This window comes from Eublepharis macularius, chromosome 14 (genome assembly GCF_028583425.1).
Source record: "Eublepharis macularius isolate TG4126 chromosome 14, MPM_Emac_v1.0, whole genome shotgun sequence".
NCBI lineage: Eukaryota > Metazoa > Chordata > Lepidosauria > Squamata > Eublepharidae > Eublepharis > Eublepharis macularius.
The window spans coordinates 71,145,022-71,169,034 of NC_072803.1; the positions used below are offsets into that span (position 1 = coordinate 71,145,022).

The 24,013-nt window shown below is 44.7% G+C and overlaps 1 protein-coding gene across 1 annotated transcript in view; it reads left to right on the forward strand.

Annotated features, from left to right (window-relative positions):
- Nucleotides 1–24,013, forward strand: part of RELL1 (RELT like 1) — a 92,056-nt gene continuing 68,043 nt past the window's right edge. Inside the window, exon 1 of the mRNA XM_054997226.1 lies at nt 1–182. Coding sequence (XP_054853201.1) covers nt 107–182 — 76 coding nt within the window. The 5' untranslated portion in view covers nt 1–106. The remainder of the gene's footprint in view (nt 183–24,013) is intronic.

Genomic DNA, 24,013 nt, shown 5'->3' on the forward strand with positions numbered 1-24,013 from the left:
AAAGGCGGAGCTCCGCGCGGCCGCGCCCGGACGGGGCGTGGGGACGGGCCGGGGCCCTCGGAGCTGAGCCGCCGCCCTGCCAGCCGCGGCTCCCTGCCAGCCCGCGATGCCTTCGCTCCGACCGGCCGCTCCTCCTGCCCCGGCGGCCTCCAGCTGGGCCGGCCTCCGCTTGGCGCACGGCGGTGGGTGCAGCGGGCGCGGCTTCTGCGAGGCGGGGCGCGGGCGGGGGTCGGCGGCGGGGCGCCAGGCGCCGGCAGGCAGCCCGAGCGAGGCTCTCCCGGGGCGGCGCGTCCCCGGCCTCTGGGGAGGAAGCGGCCCCCGCCGGGCCCCTTTCCGCTCCCGCCGGCGGCCTCCCTCCTCCCTGCAGGCTCCGCGGCCCCTGGGCCTGCGCTCGGGGCGCCTGGACGGGCCGGGCCGGGCCGGGCCCGCTGGCGAAGGGGCGGGCGGGCGAGCTTCCCCCAGCCGCGCGCGCAGGCCAGTCGCCGTGGCCGCGGGGAGCGGGGAGGGGGCGCCTCTTTTGCGCTGCCGCCCCGAACAAGAGTCGCCCCCTTCGACGCCGCTCAGCTTCAGTGGGGCTAGAAGGGAGGGACGCGGTTCGGCCTGTTTTGCAAACCTCCTCGGGCCAGGCGCGAAGACCCGGACCTGCTTCTGAGATTAACAGCCCTTTTGGCATAAAGAGCGGCGCTCTGATGATGCGGGATCCTGCGCCGATGTGGCCTTCCTCGGGGCTTAGTTCGTTAAATGCCGGGAATTATTTTGAATACCAGAAGGCTCGGAGATGTGTGAAGCGGCAGCAGGAGAAGTGCTCCGGGGCATGATGTGCTCCGGGTCCCCGAGAATGCGCGCCTAGCATTAAGGGACGGGGCTTCCAGGTTCGTTGGCGCAGAGCTCGTCCTGCGCTGCGGGTTGCTCTTTCAGACTCCAGCCTCTCCGTTCAAATGCTGCTTTGTTGTTAAGATAAGCAGCCCCATCCGGAAATCATGTTTTGAAGTGTTTCCACCCCAGCCCTAGAACTTTGCCTTCTCCTCCTTCCCTAGCTACCCTTGTAATTACTTTTCTGTTGTGCAATCACTTGCGAGTAGTTTTAATAAGCGTAACCTTTTCTGCCATGATTTTGCACCAGTTTAAAGAATATAAAATCTTTGCCCAGAAAGCACTTCTGTGTAAGAATTTGAGAGTGCCAACCACATGAAGGCTATTGGATGCAGGGGACTTGTCTTCTGTGTATTTTGCTGCGCTTTGCATGCAGGACTTTTGAAACGTGAGGCAGCACAATCGTCCTCTTGATGTGCATGCTCAATTCCAGCGTTTACTTATTCGTATTCAAAAGCTTCCTTGTTTAATTCACAGCCTGCTTTGCCTCTGTTGGTGTAATATTCGTGACCGCTATAGCCAGATTGCTCTAATGTGTTTTAACCATCCTTTTGTACACAAAAAAATCTAGGTTGGTTAAAATAGTACAGTGTAACGTGTTTTATATTTTTGTATGTTTTGATGTTTGTGTATGTGTGTGGGGGGGTATTCAAAGATATTCTGGTGACTGCAGAATTGGGAGATGGCAGGTATTTTTCTTAATACGATATTTTAAAAAACACTTTCTCTCAAGGTTGCCTTCTAAACTCCTTCCTGATTTCACCCCTCCAGCTAAGTGTACTTTGATATCTGTCACTTCTAAAGCAGTGGGTCATTGAAGCTGCTGTGTCTCAATTGTGTCATGTTATGGGAATCAGGAAGGATTTTAATGCTGTGGTCCTTTTATTCATTACAATCTTTTGGAATGGGTTAATATAGCTCATTTTTTGTGCTGGAAATTCCATTCTGTGTTCATGAAAATCAGATGGAAAGGCACCCCCTCCCCAGTCTCCTAGTTTCCTGCCTTGGCTCTGATGCCAAGCTCTAGTGCAGTGATAGTAGCTCAAGAGCCATCTGGGGCTCTTCTGAGCATCATCCCCCACTATGCAGAGGAGTTAGCCGTGTTAGTCTGTGGTAGCAAAATCAAAGAGAGTCCAGTAGCACCTTTAAGACTAACCAATTTTATTGTAGCATAAGCTTTCGAGAATCAAGTTCTCTTCGTCAGATGCCTGATACAGAGATAATTATAAGGTTCTGATGTCGGGATACTCTACCAATCTGTTCAGCATCCATTTCCTCTCCCTGGTCAAGTGGTCTGTAGCACTCCAACAACAATACCCTTTGTCTTTCCTCCCCTTATTTCCACCCATATACTTTCTACTGGGCTGTCAACCACATTCTCCAGAACTTGGTGACAATCAAGCCCTCTCCTCACATACAATGCCACTCCGCCTCCTCTTCTACCCTTCCGTTTTTTCTTGAACAACTCGTACCCATCCACTACCCCATTCTAGTCATGGGAATCATCCCACCGAGTCTCAGTAATTCCTACTATATTGTAGCCCTCTCTTTGCAAGAGAAGCTCAAGCTCGTCCTTCTTATTACCCATACTTCAGGCATTGGTATATAGACACTTGTAGCCTTGTACCTTTGTTTGACTTGTCCTACCCAGGTGGGTCCCCACTGTTATCACTTCGTCATTGAAATCCCCATGTTGATCGTCCCCTTCCCCTTTCCGCATCAGTTTACAGCTCTCCTGATAAAGCTCTCCAGGTTCTTTCCAAACATTTTCTTCCCTCACCTTGAGAGGTGAAGCCCATCATGTGATAGAAGGTCTTCTCTGAGAAAACTTATTCCGTGGTCCCAGAACCCAAAGCGCTCCTGCCGGCACCACCATCTCAGCCAACGATTCACCTCGAGTATGATCTGCTCCCTTTGCATTCCTCTTCCTTTGACAGGAAGGATAGAAGAGAATACCACCTGCGCCCCCCACTGTCTCCAACTGCCTTCCAAGAGCTTCATAGTCCTCTTTAATTCTTGCAATGGTATCCATGGCCATGTCATTAGTTCTCATGTGAACCAGCACAAATGGGTACTGATTAGTCGGTCTGTAATATCCTGAATTCTGGCTCCTGGCAAACAACACATCTCTCGGAGTAGGGGATCTGGCCTGGACACATGACGGTCCCCGATGACCACCACCTTCCGTTTTCTTCCACTTCCGTGTGGCCCCATGCACTCTTGACTCCCTCCTCCAGGTCTTTGTGGTTCTCCTTCTACTCTAGTCTCCATCACCATCTCAGGCACCTCAAAGTGATTCTTGAGCTCAAGTGGACCAGAGCATTGCCTTAGTCTTCATCGTCCGGTTTGTACTGCAGAACTGAGAGGAGGCTCAGAAGGGAGATCGACTCTTTCTTCTTCCCTTGGACTTATTTCTTCAGGCTTGTGCAGAGCCCCCAGGCTCTTGTCAGTAAATCCTCCCCTTCCTTGATTTCCTCAAGGGTGGTGATCCTCTTCTCTCAGCTCTGAATCTTCTCTTCCAAAAGCCTGACCAGTTTACAATTCTGACAAGTGAAGTCCGACCTCTTCCGAGAGGAAAACAAACATGGCACACTCCATGCAGGTGACTCAAAGTGGCCTTCTGTCAACATCATTGCCTTCCAAGTATATTCCAAGCAGTGTGGATAAAAATCAATAATTTTTTAAAATTTTTTTAAAAAATCTGTTTTTTTGGATTTAAATTGGATTTTTTTGATTTAAATCGGATTTTTTAAATAAAATGCTTTTTGAGGAAAATATATTATCATCCAAAGGTTATTCCATCATGAAATAAGGATTAGTTTTTAATTATGTAGCATAAGGCTGTATATGTTTAAATTTTTTGATAAACAAATTCCATTCATCCATTCACAATGTCATGCTCTTCCAGAGGTTTTTGTAAGATTATTGGGCAGTTTCTCTGGCTACAAGGTATTATCACAGATGCTTGGTTTTGCAGTTCTCAAAACTGTGAATTTGTGTTTGCAGAGATCACATGCCTCTTCTTCACAGCAAAAATGTTATAAAATGAACAGAGTTGAGAAAAACCTTAATCCCATTGTTCTACAAACCTAAGTACACAGAATCAACCCCTTAAGTGCTAAGTTTCAAAAAGTTCAATGAATAGAAAAACATTGTTTAGAGTGGAATAGATCTGCACAAGAAGAAACTAAGTGTGAGGAGGGAGGGGCAAGCAGTAAAACTGAAAGTAAAACACGAGATAATTCACCTCACAATTTCATAATTATCTATAATGTGCTTCTAATAGTATTTAAAAAATCAATATTTTTATATAACTGTAAAACTAATATGAAAAGTTGTTACTCTAAAAATGAAATCTTCATCTAGTTGTATATTAAGGTTATGCCAGCAAGAATGAGTCTTTATGTAGAAAACTATGATTTAAATCCAGTCTTACTGACTAGTGATTTAAATCGTGATCAATTTGATTTAAATTAAATCCACCCTGATTCCAAGAGTACTTTTCTAGCTGCAAGTCCCTTTCCTTCTCAGAGCCCAGATGAGCTTCTACTAAGTTGCCTTAATTAAAGTTAGTTTCTACCTAAGTAGTCAAAGAAATCCTTCCCTTTTCCCCAAAATTCGTCTATTGGTCTAGTATGTAAATAGTTTAGCCATCAGTGCATATTCATAAATCTTACTACTCCACTCTAACACATCAGGACAGATGTCTGTTTTCCATTTTGCTGCATGTAATACTCTTGCCGCTGTCACCATGTAATGGAAAAGATCTCCCTGTTCTTTTTTAACATTAGTTGGTAGGATATTTAAGAGCATATTTTTTGGATTTAATTCATATCTAAATTTGAGAATCATCTGCATTTCTTCATGTATCTTGATCCAACATTTTCACGTTTTCTTGCAGGTCCACCACATATGATAAAATGCTGGGTCCATGCTCTGACATTTCCAGCAGTGTCCACTGTAACACCCTTACTAATTCTTGCAATATCTTTGGGAGTAGTATACCATCTAAAGAACATTTTATACCAATTTTCTCTCTCTGACTGTAGATTTTATGTCCTTAGTCCATAAATTTTCCTATATGTTCATCGGGATAGTTTCTCCAAAGTTTTCCATCCATTTTATCATACCAGTTTTTACTTACTCAGTTTCTGTGTGAAATTGCAGTAAGATTTTGTAAATCTTCCCCAGGAGATGCTTCAGATCTCCAGATATTAATAGTTCATATTGCGTTTTTTATCTCAGCCTACCACCTTCTTTAAGGATTTGTTCATTTAGTCTTGATACTGTTTGATAATATATCAGCCATGGAATATTTTTGCCTTGAGCTTGGATTTCTTGCCAGGTTTTTACATTTCCTTTTTTATCCATCATTGATTCATAGCTAAGCTGATTGAGTCTATTTCTCATGGCTGCATCATAGTGAGCATTAATTGGCGACATCAATGGGGAGATGAGTGGACTCAATCTGTTTCTTCATTGAAACCATATTTTAAGCAATCCGCCCCTTATAATAAGAGTCCCGTCCTATTTGTGAATGGATTTCCATGATTTCTCGATCCATAGATCATTATGGATGCCTTCTTTAGCACCCACTGTCTGCAATTTTATATGTCTGCTACTTGGATTTATAATCCAATCTGTTATCCAAACTAACGCTGCTGCTTGATGATACAGTTTGATATTTGGTACTGCCAGTCCTCTTCGGTTTTTATCGTCGTGTAGTACTTTGAATCTTATCCTTGGTTTCTTTTCTTTCCATAGAAAGTCATTTATTACTTTCTGCCACTTGTTGAGAATCTTTTGTTCAATATAAATTGGAACCATTTAAAATAAAAAGTTCAGTTTAGGTAAAATATTCATGTCAGGTCTTGCCAGGTAAATCCCCAAGCACTTCACTGCATCACTTCAGGGTATGAGTTAAAGGTACTTTATTGATGAGATATACCAGTATCAAGATATTCAGACAGTAGCATTGGCAGAAGTGACGCAGGGTGGCAAAGCAAGGTTAATTATAGCGGAACGGTCCTGCCCCTGGGAGAGAAAGTCCGTTTGCATTTTGGCGCAAAGGATCCAGGATCTTAGAGAGGAGGGGGGAAGGGAGATGATGAGCTCATTCCAGTCCTTTAGGGAGAGTGATTCGGCTTTGCCTGGAACTTCAAGGCCACGTTCTTAGGCCGGCCAGGAAAGAGTAACCAGACACCTGCAAGATAAGCAGCTAGCAGCCAAGCAAGCAAACATGTTCCCTTTGCATATTCTCAGAGGCAAACATGACAGGTCTACAACAAGACAAACATGGCAGATATACTGGAGAGTATCTGACAATTCATTTTGACAGCTGAGATTCTTCCTAGCCATGAAATATTTAGTTTTCCTCATCTCTGCAAATCTTCAATAATTCTTTTTGGTAATTATCTTTATGGAGATTCTCATTTTGTAATGATACAAAATCAAAAAGATTCCAGTAGCACCTTTAAGACTAACCAATTTTATTGTAGCATAAGCTTTCGAGAATCACAGTTCTCTTCGTCAGATGCATGGAGGGCAGAAAGAAACTGGTCAAATATAGAGGAGGAGAGAGGAGGAGAGGAGGGATGTAAACAACTCTTTTGATATGGAGATGCAAACAGCTTTTGATGTGGGGATCAGTTTGTGTAAAGGTTCAAAGGAGTTTGCCGTGTTAGTCTGTAGTAGCAAAATCAAAAAGAGTCCAGCACCACCACCAAGACCATACAATTCCACTGCAGCACAAGCCTTCGATAACCAGCTTGTGCTCTAGTGGAATTGGATAGTCTAAGGGTGCTGCTGGACTCTTTTTGATTTTGCTACTACAGACTAACACAGCAAACTCCTTTGAACCTTTACACAAACAAACTGATCCCCACATCAAAAGGAGCTGTTTGCATCTACATATCAAAGGAGTTGTTTACATCCCTCCTCTCTTCCTCCCCTCCTCTCTCCTCCTCTATATTTGACCAGTTTCTTCTTGCCCTCCATGCATCTGACGAAGAGAACTGTGATTCTCGAAAGCTTATGCTACAATAAAATTGGTTAGTCTTAAAGGTGCTATTGGACTCTTTTTGATTTTGCTACTACAGACTAACACGGCTAACTCCTCTGTAATGATACATTTATCCCTAAATATTTTATTGGCTTTGTAGTAATAGTGCAGTCCGTTATCTTTCCAATCTTTTTATGTTCCTCTGTCGTTGTCAAAAGAAACATTATCTTTGTTTTCTTCTTGTTCAATATGTATCCAGAGTACTGTTCAAATCTTGATATTTGTTCCATTACATAAATCATGGAAAGCTGCAAGCTACCCTGATATGCAGGTCTTATGATTGGGATGGAAGTACATGTGACTTTCTTGGTTGATGGTAATTGTGAATGTGGCTCTTTGCAAGTTCTGGAGTGAGTACTACTGATCTAGTGGTTTTATTAGATAAACAAGCTTGATGCCCATGCTTCACTACGGTATTTAACTACTTTAAATCCAGTTATAATATTTATGGGTAAGTAACGTTTTTGGTTTGGGGGTGGGTGGGTGGGTTGTGTTCGTTTTGTATTATAATAGCATAGTGCCCAAGCTTCACAAAAGTGTTTGAATAAAGTGAAGCATGTTTTTTTTTAATAAACTTTTTATTAACTTTGAAAAAGTGAAGCATGTTGATGCCTAAAATTGATGAGGTGAATTTCAAAATGTAACATTTATTGAAGAGAATTTTAAAAGGAAAAGATTGCAGTGAATAAAGAAATAAAGTGAAAAATATGTACAACCTTATTTTTCTACTGAAGGACCTCTTTGTAGACCTCATTGGTGGTTTTCCCCCACTTTGGAGCCCCCACTTTGAGGAGAAGCTTGTGGGCTTGGAAGCCAGGAGGGTTGAGCATGTTGAGGAACTCCACAGTGTAGTGGACCGCATCATCCATTTGTACCACTGAGTCCACAGATTTGTACTCCATTTCTGCCCCTTCAAGGGAGTTAAGTTGTATTTCATTAATGATGGCAGCCTTGCCTTTCTCAGGGGTCAAAGTGGCACACTTGCACAGCCCGTCCATGGACTTCTCAGTGATAGTGACGGTATCAGGGTATATCGTGGCTGTAAGGTCTGCCAGAGTCGTCATTACTGTGCCCAGGCCTGCAGGGATGGTCACCTTTCCCTTGGACTCGGGACTTGCCGGTACTTGCCCGCTGCTGCTCAGTGCACTGCAGGAGTACGATGTGCATATTTCTTTGCCCCATCTCTTAAGTTGCTTCCTCCTTTTAGCATCAGTATATCTTGCACAACGTCTGCCAGGAGGCTTCTTGAGGGCAGCAAGAGGTGTGAGGTGGAGCTGGATTGAGGGAGGGATGGTGTGGTGGGTACTTCAGCAGGTTCATGTGAGAGGATCGCATTGAAATGGCCCCTAGAAAGGTCGTGCACCATCTCTCCATGAACATTTAAAAACTCACTTGTCATACTGATTTTTATATAAAATCCCTGTTCAGGAGTCTTGTACTGCCTTTCTTCAACTGTCTGCAATTTCATTTACCTATTTTTTACCTCAGAGTTCCACAACTGACCCATCAGCCTGCCAGCCACACAGGCCCCACAGGGAGATTGGCAACCCTAGACAGGGATGTGTATTTTTACCTCAGGACACGGTCAATGACTGGGAGTCATTGAATGTGTCCTGAGTACTGCATGTGTCCTGCATACTGTTTAGAATGTTGGGATGATGACCAATCAAGGCCGCATATGCAAATGACCTCAGGGCAGACTGGCTCAGTTGGCAGTTGGCGGGGGGGAGGGGGATGAGCAGCCTCCCAGCCACACAGGGAAGCTGTATCCCTATGGGAAAACACATTTTACCCCTTTTTACCCCCTTAGGGTGCGAATTTCTTAAAATCCCTTCTTAGTGGGATTCCCTCTACACCACAAAAGGAACATCCTCCCCAAATTTCACGCTTCTAGGTCCAGGGGTTTGGGCTGGGCGTTGATGAGTCAGTCAGGACACTTGTCTTTATTTATATAGATAAGGCCTTGAGTAGTATAATTGCTTGTAAAAATCAAATGCTACATAGTTTCACATCCAACTTGTGTATAGAAATGTCTTCGCCAGCAACTATTTTGAACTTAGTGACATTTTCCTGATAAACTCAAGTTGTAGAGCCCAGAGCTACAAACTATCCTAAGGATAATTTGCAGTTTACTCCCAATAAAGGTCTGTTGTTTCCAACCAGGAGTTGAAGGTGAATTAACCTTGAGTAACATCACCATACATCCTTAAGGTTTTATTGCTATATCAGGACTGTGGGTCTTTGATCATTTCTTTGTTCTATTATTTGTGGTGCTTAGAGTATGCTATGAAAGAGTTCTGTTTGTTTTGCTTGAAACTAACAGGAAATTCTCACAAAGCTTTCTGAAAAAAAGCATTGGTCCATTTTGTTCCTCTGTGCTGTGAAACTTGACAAAACTGAAACTCATTGTTTTCTCCTGAATATCTTATGTAAATATGAACTATGTGAGACCATCTTGAAAAGAAAATCATATATATATATATATTTCAGGTAAGTATATGTTGGATTGTAGCTGAAGGCACGCTGACTTAACAGTAAGCTCCATTGAAAGCCTCTGGCCCCAGAACTCACCAGGGGGCAAAGTTTATGGGCTGCTGGTGAGGGGGTGAGGGCATGGCTGCCATCTCCTACTCCGGCTGGCCCTTTGTGGGCAATTCCTGTGGCCAGCGCAGCAGGCCGCAAAATTCAAATCCCGACTGGCCAATCAGCATTCACCTGGCTGGGACCGGGGGCAGGGGGTGGATCACTGGCTGCCAGACCTGAGAGGTGAGGTTTCCTCTCAGGTCTATCAGCCAGTTACTTAAGGACGGGCCAGCCGGATGACTCTTACTGGCATTGCAGCTGGAGCTCACTGCGGCTCAGCTCCTTTGCAGCCTCCTTATGCAGCTCTCATCCAGCGAAAGTAGTTTTGGCAGCAGCAGATCCAGCGAGTGGGCTTGTCAGCCTCCCAGATGGGCGGTGGAATTGTCAGTGCGGAGTGGAGTGCGTGGTACGGCTCAGCATTCCTGGGATCCTGCTGTGGCAGGAATTTTGCACAGAAACAAAAGAGGGGAAAAAACTCTGCCAAGTCAAAAGCATATCCATAATGTACTAGAACAGTTTAAAGTGGCAAGTGCTCACTTTCTCATGTGTAAACAACAATTCATAGTCAATACATATTGTGTAATTAACTCCACAGGTAATGACTCCAAGGTACAAGGTAAGTCAGTTCAGCAAATGGCCTTGAAATATATCCAAGGTACAAGGTAAGTCTCTCACGCAGATTTTCGTCCCCACGGACTTGCTCAGGGGCGTGTCAGTATTGCACAGTGTCTTTTACAATTCTTCCATAGTACCTGGAGAGCGACGCCAGTAGCAGCTACCTGGTGAGAAAGAGCCGGCCCCGGTTTTGGGCGTCTGGATTCAATCACCACCAATCCGCTGGTCACATCGCAAACTGAAAGAAGAAAGAAAAGTTTATATTTCAAGGCCATTGCTGAGCTGACTTACCGTGTACCTTGGAGTCATTACCTGTGGAGTTAATTACACAATATATATTGACTATGAATTGTTGTTTACACATGAGAAATTGAGAACTTGCCACTTTAAATTGTTCCAGTAAATTTTGGATATGGTTTTGACTTGGCGGGTTTCCCCCCCCCTTTTGTTTCTGTGCAATTTAGCTGGGTCTTGCCTTTTGTTATGTGGCAGGAGCTTAGGCACACTGCTTGTGGACGAGGTTTTGCCTCCACTTCCTTGTTCTTGGGGATTCCCCCTTCCTCTTGCCTCCTCTGGTGGTGCATTTCGGCACCGAGGCTCAGCTGCTCTTCAGCCTCTCTTTGTCCAGTAGCATTGCCCTCCAAACTGGTTGGTGGGGCTGCTTCCCACCACAGGTCTGGGGCATTCAATGCGATGGTGTGGCCACAGTGAGGTGGTGTGGCCTCGCAGCCTGGCACAGCTCAGCGTGTCTCGGGGCTCATGGGATCAAGGGGGCATAGCCTACTAGGTCTGTACCAGACCCCCAGTGGTACATTCGGGCACAGGGCAGCTGTGGGATGGCTGCACTTTCCTGGTTGATGCCGGCCCCAGCCGGGGGTCCCTTATGAGCCCACTGGTGGGGAGAACTAAGGATTTTGAGGCCACCAAGGCAGCATGCCGCAGGGACTGGGGACCATTCACTGCCAGGCCTGTTTTGAGCCCAGCAGCTGCTGCTGGAGAGGGTGGAGCAGTTTGGTGCCTCTGGCCCTGGGACAGTGGCTAAGGCCCCAGCATCTATCGAAGTCCCTCCCTGTGCAGTGGGCTGCCCAGTGGTGCCATGTATGAGGGTCTGATTCCTCTGGTACTGGGGTGGTTTGGGCAGTGGATGAATGGGAGAGGGCATTTGTGCCACCCACCTCCTATGGGGATGACGAGAATTCCCCAGGAATCCATCTGTCCCACAAGGTGTGCAATCGCATCCTTGATGGGTCTTCTATGGACATTTTCTCCCTGCTGCGGCCTGAGGCAGAGGATGGGCTTACCTGTCCTTCCTCCAGCAAGGGAAAAGGAAAGGGGGAAAGGGAGGAGGTAGATATGACCTTCGCCAACTGACTAGAGAGCTACACCATATTTATGGGAGCGGTCCAGGTTGCTTACCCCAAGAGGGGGTTGCACCTGTCCAACCATTTGGCCAACTTGCTATGGGCCTGGGCCCTTGCCAGGGAGGGGGCTGCCATTGAGTATGACAAAGTGTTCCATAAGTGCACTTCTCATAGTGCCAGGACATGCTGGGACCTCATCAATTAGAAACTCTGGTTGGGGCTTGTCGGATCTCTCATGAGGGGCACATTGGATTCATCCTGGGTGGGGAACTGGGGTGGCAGACAAGAATGGGGCAGGGGCCCCTGCTGGGAGTACAACCAGGATAAATGCCAATGCCCCTGGTGCAAGATGATCACTACTGTAGTAACTGTGCTGGCCCTCATCCCTGCCCCACGTGCCCACAACACAACTGCAGGACAGCAGCTTTTTTGGGCTGCCAGTTCCTCCACTGCAGGCACCCACAAGGAGGGAGGGTCCACCAGTGCCACAGCCCAGCTCCAGCCCCAGGCCGCTGGCAAGTAGCCAGGTGCACCGGAGGTGGGTTTTGCGCCCACTGCTGTCTGGAGGGAGGCCCTTCGTCTCCTCCTGGATCGCTACTCCAACAGGGCATCAGCTGAGTACCTATATGCTGGCTTCACCTCCAGCTTCCGCATCCCCTTCACAGGGCCCAGGGTCCCCACGTCCTCTAACAATCTAAAGTCCTCCAGAGAGCTGTCAGAGGTCACGACCGGGAAGCTGGCTGGGGAGCTCGAAGCGGACAGGATAGTGGGCCCTTTCCCTGTTCCCCCTTTCCCCAAACCGTGTGTGTCCTCTCTGGGGGTGGTGCATAAGAAGACCCTGCATGAGTCCCACCTAATCCATCACCTCTCCTACCATAAGGCTCGTCAATGAATGATGCCATCCCTCCCGAGTTTTGCCCCATGTGCTACGTGTCCTTTGACCATGCCATGTGCTTGGTCTGGTCCTTCTGCCCTGGGGCCCTTATGGCCAAATGTGGCATCAATTTGCCTTCCAGCTGCTGCCTGTCCACCCCAACAACTTTTGTCTTCTGGGTTTTAAGTTTGCAGGGACCTGGTACACGAAGAAGTCCATGCCCATTGGCTGCTCTGTGGACTGTGCAGTATTAAAGGTATTTAATTCCTGGAATGAGCCACCAGGGGGTGCACAGGTTCCTCTCACATCACTTACTACCTTGATGATTTTCTCATTGTGGAGCCAGTGGGCTACAACCGCTGCATAAGCAGGCTGGTGGATTTTCAGGCCCTGGCCAGGGAACTGGGCATCCCCTTGGCTAGGGGAAAGACTTAGGGCCCCACCTCACTTACCTGGGCATTGAGCTATATTAAGTGGTTGGGTGTTCCTGCCTCCCCCCCCTGCCAAACTTCAGGCCCTGAGTGAGCTAATTAGCTCCACACTGGCCCGGCCCAAGTGTACACTCAGGGACCTGCAGGCCCTGATTGGGCACCTGAACTTTGCCTGTCGTATTGTCTCTCCAGGCAGGGCTTTCTGTGTGTGCTTGGCCAGGGACATGGGGGGGGGGGTGCCAGGAACAAGCGGGGGAGGACCTTGGGGTCTTACTGTCGTTTCTCAGTTGATACAGTGTCCTTTTGGCAGGACATGTGGGACACCAGCTCTGAGCTGCAGTTTCACTTCAATGCTGTTGGAAGCAGGGGCTTTGGGGTGTACTTGTGAGGCCGATGGTGTGCTCAGAGGTGGCCTGCCCACTGGCATGGGTCAGGCTTGCTCAGGGACCTCACCTTCCTGGAACACTTCCCTATCCTTGTGACTGTCACCATCTGGGGGAGGGGGACCAATTGCTTCTAGTGTGAGAACTTGGCAGTGCTCAAGGTTTTGAATAGGCAGTCCTCACACTCTGAGCAGGTCATGCGCCTCATGAGCAAGTTTGTCCTGATGTGGCTGCATGCTAACATTTCTTTCTCAATAAAGCATGTAGCAGGTGCCAATAACAGCATCGCTGACACACTGTCTCGCTTCCAGATAGAGAAGTTCTTCGCCTTGGCACCAGAAGCCCATCCTATCTTGGACCCGTAACCAGAGGAGCTGTGGACGCTTGGGAGTTCTCCATAATCCTGGGAGTACTGGTGTTGGTGGCCCCATCCATATTGCGGGCCTACCAGGACATGAACATGAAAGACACTGCAGACTTGGCCAACCTGAAAAATCAGCAGTGGCTGAACATAGCCTAACTCAAACAGGACACAGTATCTTATTCCAGGACACTAAAATACTGGACAACACTTCCAACTACTTTGTCAGTTTGCTCAGGGAAGCCATTGAAATTCATAAGCATAAACATTGAAATTCATAAGCATAAGCACAACTTCAACAGGAAAGAAGAGAGTTTAAGAATGAATAGAGCATGGTTTCCAGTCCTGAAAAACACCAGGCTAACAAAATACTCTACATCTTACAATAGCCCTGCAGATAAGATTAGCATATCAAGCACCAATCCATATGCAAAAGAACCTCCTCAGGATACAGTGAAGCATTAGCATTCAACTAGCATTCCACACCCTGGGAAACTCTTACAGGATAGAATCATAGAATCATAGAGTTGGAAGGGGCCATACAGACCATCTAGTCCAACCCCCTGCCCAGTGCAGGATCAGCCTAAAGCATCTCTGACAAGTATTCATCCAGCCTCTTCTTGAAAACTGCCAGTGAAGGGGAGCTCACCACCTCCCTAGGCAGCTGATTCCACTTTTGAACTACTCTGACCGTGAAAAAGTTTTTCCTAATATCCAGCCGGTACCTTTCTGCATGTAGTTTTAGCCCATTGCTTCGCGTCCTACCCTCTGCTGCCAACTGGAAGACCTCTTTGCCCTCCTCCAAATGACAGCCTTTCAAATATTTAAAGAGCAATCATGTCCCCCCTCAACCTCCTCTTCTCCAAACTAAACATTCCCAAGGCCCTCAGCCTTTCCTTGTAGGGCTCAGTCTCCAGACCCCTGATCATTCTTGTCGCTCTCCTCTGCACCCTCTCAATTTTGTCCACATCCTTTTTGAAGTGAGGCCTTCAGAACTGCACACAATACTCCAGGTGTGGCCTGACCAAGGCAGTATAGAGAGGGGCTATGACCTCCTGCGATTTCAACGCTATAGCCCCTTTGATACAACCCAGGATTGAATTAGCCTTTTTTGCCACCGCATCACACTGACTGCTCATATTTAGTTTACAGTCCACTCTTACCCCAAGATCCCTTTCACTTATACTACTGCCCAGAAGTGTACGCCCCATCCAGTATTTGTGCTTCTCATTTTTGTGGCCCAGATGTAATACTGTGCACTTGTCTTTGTTGAATTGCATCCTATTCACAGCTGCCCACTTCTCCAGAGTATTCAGGTCTTGTTGAATTTTAATTCTATCTTCTTGGGTGTTTGCTACCCCTCCCAATTTGGTATCATCAGCAAATTTAATGAGCAGCCCTTCCACTCCTTCATCCAGATCATTGATAAAAATATTGAAAAGTACTGGGCCCAAAACCGAGCCCTGTGGCACCCCACTGGACACCTCCCTCCAATTTGATGAAACGCCATTGACCACCACTCTTTGAGTGCGGTCCTCCAACCAGTTCCCTATCCACTGAACTGTCCTATAGTCTACTCCACAGTCTTCCAGTTTGCCCATCAGAATGTCATGGGGAACCTTATCAAAAGCTTTACTGAAATCCAGATAAATCACGTCAACAGAGTTCCCCCGATCCAGTAAGCTGGTCACTTGATCAAAGAAGGAAACCAGGTTGGTCTGGCAAGATCTGTTAGGAACAAAACCATGCTGACTTCCCCGGATCACTGAGTGGTCCTTCAGATGCTTACAGATTGATCCCTTTAAAATCTGCTCTAAAATTTTCCCAGCAACAGAAGTCCGACTGACCGACCTGTAGTTTCCCGGGTCATCCTTCCTCCCTTTCTTAAAGATTGGGATAACATTTGCTCTTCTCCAATCTTGTGGCACATCCCCAGTCCTCCAGGAGGCCTTGAAGATGATGGACGCAACCAAAACCCACCTTCCTGAGTAGATATAAATTACCTGCTAACATCTTCTCCACAGTTTGACACTGAGAGATCTCTGTCTTTCGGTGCTACACCTCTGAAGATGCCAGTCACAGCTGCTGGCGAAACGTCAGGAACTACAATGCCAAGACCACGGTGATACAGCCCAGAAAATCCACAACAACCATTGTTCTCAGGCTGTAAAAGCCTTTGACAATGTATCTACCAGGGTCCCTTGTCCAGCTTCTTGGCCTTTTCAGCATGCCACAGGGGGCAGGAGCACCTGCCTACCACAGGGGGCATGTTCCTGTGATGCTTGGCCTCCTTGCAGGAGTGAGGTTTCGCCCCCGGAACTATGAGCAGCTACCTCGCTGCCATCTCCTTTTCCAGCAAAGCTCGTGGTTTCCCATGATTTCCAAGACCCATGCGGCTCTTTTGCCACCCGATGCACTATTGAGGGCTGGAGGCGGACTGCCCCACCTCTGTCAGACCCCCACAGGCCCATCACATATCCATTTGGGGTTTGAAGCTCCGTTATTTGAGGATGCCTTCACCCTGGCCTTCTTCCGGGCCTTCCTTGTCGGGGAGCTGGCAGTCAGTTCCTGCTGGGACACCTCTGGTGGGCCCCCTCCTCTGGTGCTCCAAGATGGATCAGTGGAGTTGGGGGGCTCGCATCTCCCTGGGTGCCGTGGGATCCCTCCCGTGTCCCCATCACGCCTCGGCTGCCTACCTGGCAGCTTGCCCTGTGGCTGAGAACCCTCTTTTGGTGCGTGAGGATGGTTCCCCCCTCACACGCTTCCAATTCACCAGCGTGCTGTGGATGGCTTTGGGGACAGTGCGCCTGCCAGCTCGGGAGTTTGGGGGCCCACTCTTTCCAGATCGGGGCAGCCACAGTGGCTTCTGAGATTGGTCTGTCTCCCACCCACATCTGGGCTGTGTCGGCTGGTGGCGGTCCAACTTCTGCATGGACTACATCCGTCCAGGGCTTGTGTTTAACCCCCTCTTTTTAGTTCTGTCAGGTTGTTGCAGGCTAATCAGGCTTGTCAGGCTTAGCACTGTGCAGTGGGCCACGTGCTATGCAGAATCTTCTGGATGGGGTCTAGACCTCGTCGGGCTTCTGGACACAGTCTTCATCAAATAGATCAGCACGCGGGAGATGATGTGCACTCACTGCTTCCTTGCTTTCTTCAGTTCACCAAGCGTCTGAGGCTGCCGGATGCCATGGTGCTGTACCCTGGGGGAAGCGATCTGGGCAAAAGGATGGGACCGAACTTAACATAAGTGATTCTGAGGGACCTTGGGGCTCTGCAGGCATGTGAATCTTGTGGTTGGACTTGCTGGAACGCTGTTCATGGTGCGGGGCCCGTGCCAAAGATAAAGTCGATCTGGCCAGCTGGTGGGTGTCTGAGACCATAGGGCACTTTGTGACAGTGAGTGGAGGTTTTGAGATTCCTCATCCTGACATCTGTTCTGACTGGTGGCGTTGTTCTGGCAGGATGGGTTGCGCTGTCCATCTGGGGACAGTATATTTGGCTGAAGCCGTCTGGGAATGCTTACTGGTTTGGTTGCAGCTTTAGGAGCTTTGGCAGGAGCCATTTTGGGGCTCTGATAGTGGTATTGGCCTTGGGAGCAGATCCTTTGGGCAGAAATAGCGCCTGCGTGGCGCAGTTTCCCCCATAGCTGGGGATCCCCATAAGGGATCTTGGACCAGGCATGACAGGGACAAGTCCAGTGCAGAGGCTGTCAGGGCCCCTGAGGTGCTTCCAGGTGACGGGAACCGTGCAGAGGTTTGCGCTCAGGTGGATCCCACTCACTGCTCCCATGGTTCCCCCTTTCAGTAGGTGGCCCGAAAGGGGCATAGAGGTCATCGGCTGGCAAGTGGGTCAGCTGATGCTGGGGATCCACCCCCTATGCTAAGCCAATGCTCCCATCCCTGTATCCAATAAAGCTGTGGCAGTTTCTGCACCAGTTGCTGTCTCCTGTCTGTTTTGTTGCCTTGCCCGCGCACCCCCAGCCCCACAATCAGAGAGGCAAGCAAATGTGAATTAAAATTGTGTTGTATGCCGGCAGTCCTATGTACAGTTTATCGGAACTAAGCTGCCAGTGAGACCAGTCACTGCTTTCTGCCTGTAGGGTAGGTCTCAAGTTCTGCATACTGCCACATCTACAATGAAGAACAGAGCTTAGTTGCAATTTTTTTTAAAGAATTTTTATTGGGTAGATTAATATACACACATACCTAATACATACATCAGTTCCCTATAGCACTCTATAACTTTTATACCATATATTAATTAATTAAAACATGTATTCCCCACCCTCCCTCCCCCTTTCTCTCTTGACCTCCAACAGCACTAAAACCTTTTTAATTCTCTTCATATTTTATCTATTTCTAATATTCCCGTTTCTTAAAGGTAAAGTTCCTACCTAAACTTTAATTCCACTATCATATAGACATCAGTAATTATCCATAGACCATAACTGTCCCTTCACATCCCACTTATTTTCCAGATATTCTTTAAATTTCTCCCAGTCTTTTAAAAATTCATTTGAATTTTGGTCTTTCAATTTTCTAGTCAACTTGTCCATCTTCATGTACAACAGTTTTTGTATCCAATCTTTGATCTCTGGAGTCTCCTCTTGCTTCCAGTACTGCGCATATAATAGTCTTGCTGCCTCTGTCATATAATATAATAATGTCCTGTCCATTACATTAATTTTTTCCATGCTAAGTCCTAACAAAAACAGGGTTTTCCTGCAAATTACCTTTTATAATTATCAACATTTCCACATATATTTTAGACCAGAATTGTTTAGCCTTATCACAAGTCCACCACATATGATAAAAAGAGCCTTCATGTTGTTTACATTTCCAACACTTGTTTGACATAGCATTACTCATATTTGTTGATTTTTTTGGTGTTAAATACCATCTATACATCATCTTACATCCATTCTCTTTTAAATTTACACATGTAGATATTTTCATAGTATTTTTCCACAAGTGCTCCCATGCCTCCATTGTAATCTCTTTATTAAAATTTAATGCCAGTTTCACCATTTGTGTCTTTACCACTTCATCTTCTGTATACCATTTTAATAACAACTTATAAAACTTAGAAATTATTTTTGTTCCCTCTCCAAGTAAAAGTTCTTCTAACTCTGAGTTTCTACTTCTGAAACCTACTTTTCTTTTATCTACTTCAAATAAGTCTTTAATTTGTCGGTATTGTAACCATCCATATTTAAAAGGTAAGTCTTCTTCATTTTTACAATGTCTCTTTCTATCAACAATAATTCCTTATATTTTATCCAGTCTTCTCCTTGATAGTCTGTATGTTTTATCACTTCTGCTGGCACGATCCACATAGGCCTTTTCTCCTCTATATATTTTTTGTATTTTTGCCAAACCAAAAAAATATTTCTCCTTACAAAGTGGTGTTGAAACATTCCATCCATTTTATATTTCTCATAGCATAAGTATGCATGCCAACCAAACAAATTGTTATGACCCTCCAAAGTTAGTAACTTTAAATTAGATAATTTTACCCAGTCTCTTAACTATGTTAAACATATCGATTCATGATATAATCTCAAATTTGGTAACTGTAATCCACCTCTTTCTTTTGCATCACATAACACTTTCATCTTAACTCTTGGCTTCTTCCCAGCCCACACAAAGTCTGATATTTTCCTTTGCCATTTATCGAATTGCTTGTTGTCTCTCACAATTGGGATAGTTTGAAGCAAAAACATCACTCTTGGTAACACATTCATTTTCACAACTGATATACGTCCCAGCAACGACACATTCAATTTATTCTACTTTATCAAATCCTTTTCTAATTGCGACCATAGTTTTTCATAATTATTCTTAAATAGGTCTATATTTTTCATTGTTAATTCTATTCCCAAATATTTTGTTTTTTGGACCACTTCACACTTCACAATACGCGTTAGCTCGGCCTGTTTCTTTTTCATCATATTTTTACAGAGCAATTTAGCTTTAGCTTTGTTAACATAAAAACCCGCCAGCTCTCCAAATTCTTTAATCTTATTTAATAATAAAGGCAATGTCTGGACTGGGTCTTCAGTAATAAACATCACATCATCTGCAAAAGCTCTGAATTTGTAAGAAAAACCTTTGAGCCTTATACCTTTAATGCTGTGGTCATCCTTTATCTGTCTTAGCAATATTTCCAAAACCGTAACAAACAGCAAAGGTGAAAGTGGACATCCTTGTCTTGTTCCTTTTCTAACTTCAAATTTTTCTGTTGTATCATTATTTATACATATTGTCGCTTGTTGGTCCTTATAGATAGCTTTTATAGATTCTGTAAATTCTTGCCCCAGTCCCATCTTATCCATCAATAAAAACATAAAATCCCAATTTAAATTGTCAAAGGCCTTCTCCGCATCCGTGAACAGAAAGCCCACCTCTTTCTCAGGGTGTTTATCATAGTACTCTATGGCATCCATAACAACTCTCAAGTTATCCCTTATTTGTCTGTTCGGGAAAATTCCAGCTTGTTCTTCCCCAACAAAGTCCGTTAAAAATATTTTCAATCTCTCTGCTAAGGCTCTTGCAAAAATCTTATAATTGTTATTTAACAATGATATAGGCCTATAATTTTTAACATCTGTCAAATCCTGTGCCTCCTTTGGAATCAATGAAGTACTTGTCTCGTTCCAAGTTTTTGGTAATCCTTTTTTCTTCATTATTTCATTCATCAACTCTTGCATAGTTGGCACCAGGTCTTCTTTCAATATTTTATAAAATTTAGCTGAAATTCCATGTAGACCGGGTGCTTTCCCTAGTTTTGTTGAGTCTATAGCTTTTGAAATTTCCTCTTCTGTAATTGGGGCATTTAAATTTTTCTTCATAGGATCCGAAATCCTGGGTATCTTCGCCTTATCCAAATACTGTTCTGTTTCTTTTACATTAATAGTTTTTTTCTGGAATAATTTTGCATAATATTTGTAAAATACTCTCTTTATACCTTGGTGTTCCACAACTTCTTTTCCTTCCTCAACTATTTTGCCAATTATTTCTCTCTCTCTCTCTCTCTCTTTCTTCAGTTGCCAGGCTAAATACTTCCCTGGTTTATTTGCTCCTTCAAAAGTTTTTTGCTGTAAACTTTTTAGGTTCCTTTCTAGTTCTTTGTTCACAAAAGACCTCAGCTGCTCCTGTAGTATCCTTATTTCTTGAATTATTTTCTTCTTCCCTGGTTTTTTCTTTAACTCTTGTTCTTTTTTATTTATTTTCTCCTGAATCTCCTGGAATTTCTTCTCTCTGTTTTTTCTTTCTTTACTATTCAAAGTGATCAGGTTTCCCCTGATCACTGCTTTATACGCATCCCACACCATATGTATTGGCACTTCTTTCCCAAGGTTATATTGAAAAAAAATTTTTTTGTTTCCCTTTGAATATAGTCCACATTTTCTTGTCTCTGAAATAAATCTTCGTTCAGTCTCCTTTTAAATTTCTTATACCCTGTCGCGGCTTTCCACATCATTGGATTATGGTCAGAACTCACCTTTGGCATCACTTCTTTTGGTCAACAAACTTATGTCCTTGGTTGCCCAAATCATGTCTATTCTTGAAAAAGACTGGTGTCTTGCAGAATAATAAGTAAAGTTTTTTACCTTTGGATTCCATTTTTTCCAAATAGTTTCCTGCTTTACTAATTCAAAAAAAGATTTAGGTAATTTCCCTGTTTTTCTTTGTATCTTCTTTAACTGTTTATTTAATTGCAAATTGACAACTCCATTAAAGTCCCCCATCATTATCATCGGGTCATACGAATATTGGTCTAGGTTCTGGGTTACCTCTTTATAGAAATCATCTTTAGCACCATTAGGTGCATATATTCCTAGAACCAAGGTTTTCTTGGAGTTCAGCATTATTTCTACTGCCAAATATCTTCCTTCCTTGTCTCTAAAAACTATTTTAGGTTCCAATTCTTGCTTTACATATATCACAATGCCTCTTTTGTTTTGCAGATGCCAAAAACTCTCTTCCCAATAATCCATTTTTTAAAAATTTACTGTCCTGTTCTTTAATATTTTTCTTGTAAACATACTATATTACAATTTTGTTTCTTTAGCCAATGAAAAACTACTTTGCGCTTCTGTGGTGAATTCAATCCATTAACATTCCAAGAAATCAATTTGTACTCCATGGTATTACTTTTTAAAAGCTCCAGCAAAGTCTTTTTGGTTATCAATCAGGAACACTGTCATTTCATGCCTTGTCTTGATACTGACACTTGTAGATTGGAAATAGAAGCTCAGGCCTTCTGGTATTTCCCACCTATATCTGATGTTCTCCTCTCTCAACTTTTCTGTCAACTCTCTATATTTCTTTCACTCTTGGAGTATATTTCTGGGTAATTCTTTCATGATTCTAATCCTGTTTCCTTCCATTTTCAGAGGATTTGCATAATGCTGTCTCAAAATTTCTTCCCTCATTCTTTTGGTTGTCAGTTGTACAATTACATCCCTTGGTAAGTTCTTCTGTTGTGCATATGTGGAGTTTACTCTATATACTAGATCCAGATTTACCACAATTTCCTCTGGCTGCTTTTCTAGGAACTCTGCCAGTACGCCCACTATTTGCTCCTGTGCGTTCTGCGTTGAACTCTCAGGCACTCCCCTAAATCTCAGCTGATTTTGCGTCGCTTTACACTTCATCACTGCCACACGTTCTTGTAGTTTTTGATTTTCTTCTTTTAAATTATTGGTCTTTTGCTCCACCTCTTGTACTGTTTGTATTGTTGATTGCAGTTCCTTTTTAATTTCCTCTATATTCTTAGATAACTCTTGCACCTCCTCCTTTATTAGCTCCTTCATATTTTTAGTCAGTTTTTCAATCAATTTTTCAAAGCTTTCTTCCATCTTTTGGCATATTTCTTTATTTCCTTCCATTATTTTCTTCTCTAACGCATCCATTGCATTCTGCCACTCTTGTTTCTCCTTCTCTGCTTTTTTTCTTGTCATCCTTGGACTGACTTTGGCACTGCTCCAAGTCGCGGCTCTATTCCTAAGCTCCGTCTTTAAAATTGGTCGTAATATCTTCCTTTATTCAGCCAATCTATATCTCGTCAGCTCAATTGTTTGTCTAGCCTTCTTATTTTCTTTTTATTATTTCTTATTTTTAGATTTTTAAAATTTGACCTTACCAAGATGTCGGGTGCAATTTCTCTATGGTAAACTTCCTTCTTCTCTACTTCCCTTCCCAATGTGGCGGCCAATCGCTTCCTGTTCTCCTCTCGCCTCCAGTCTCGCGTTGTTTCTCCACTTCCTGTTCCGAGGTCTTCCCACTTTCTTAACAACATCCAGTGCTGGCTAGTCTCTAGGCCAATGTTCACAGTCCTCTATATCTTTCTCAATATCGCGATCCTTGCTCCGCTTTTCCTTCCACACTCCCTTCCCTTCCTCGCCGTCTTTATCAACACAGAAACCGCAGGTATGCGTAAACAATCTTGTTTTTCCTCCTTTTATGCCTCAAATTTTTGCCAATTTCTCTTAAATTTCTCTTAGTTTCCTTCTTCTGCTTATCTGCAACCAGCTTGGTAAATTAATTTCATTTTTTAATGTCTTTTTCCTTCTGTTTTTAGTCCTGAAAATAGATAGCCATCTTTACCTTTTTTTGTTCCTTTTGGGTTCTTTGTGCTGCTTCTTGGGTTCAGAGTTGATCAAAATCAGATACTGAAGCCTGGATTCTGGTGGCCTTATGCCAAATTTCAGCTCAAAAAGAGCTCTGCAGAGATCGTAGCTCGCCCATCTCAGAGGGGACCTCAAGGTGTTGGGAGAAATCCTTTATTCAGGACTCCCCCCAGCACTGAGATCACCATATGGTACTCCTGTTTTAGGAGATGTAAAGGTAAAATGGTTGGAGTTCTTTGAGAACTTTAGCTTCACAAAATTCTTGATACAAATGTTACTATGATGGTTTTATCCTTTGGCACTTCAGCATTTTGACTTGTTCTATGGCAATCTAAGTACTTAGCAGCTATTGCTGCTAAAATGAGATGCTGGTTTTAATAACTGATATAGCTTAATTTTTTAAAATCAGTTCATTTTGATACAGAATCAGCTCTGGAGAGTAAAAGAATAGAATTTAAAATAACCAATAAAAATAAGAATAGGGAGGGCACATGTAGTGCAATCAGTACAGAACAGTGGGCGCAGGTTGTAGGGGGGACGGAGATGATACCTTCCTCCGACACGGAAGTAAGTTATCGAGGCTTGTGTGTCCCACGTGCCCAAAGGCGCAACGTTTGGCAACTTCATTAGTTATCTCCTGGGAAGAGTCTGCAAGAAGGAAGGAGAGGTAATGTTGTTCAGATCTTCCTGGTAGAGTTGGCAGGAGCTACACAGTGAGATCAGGTGTTACTGCAGAACGGGCAGCGCAGCAGAACATGTTCGACAGGCTCTGCTTTCCCTGTATGGCCTGGGCAGAGCTACTGGGGGAGTGGATCCTGAGCAATGTGGTTAACGATA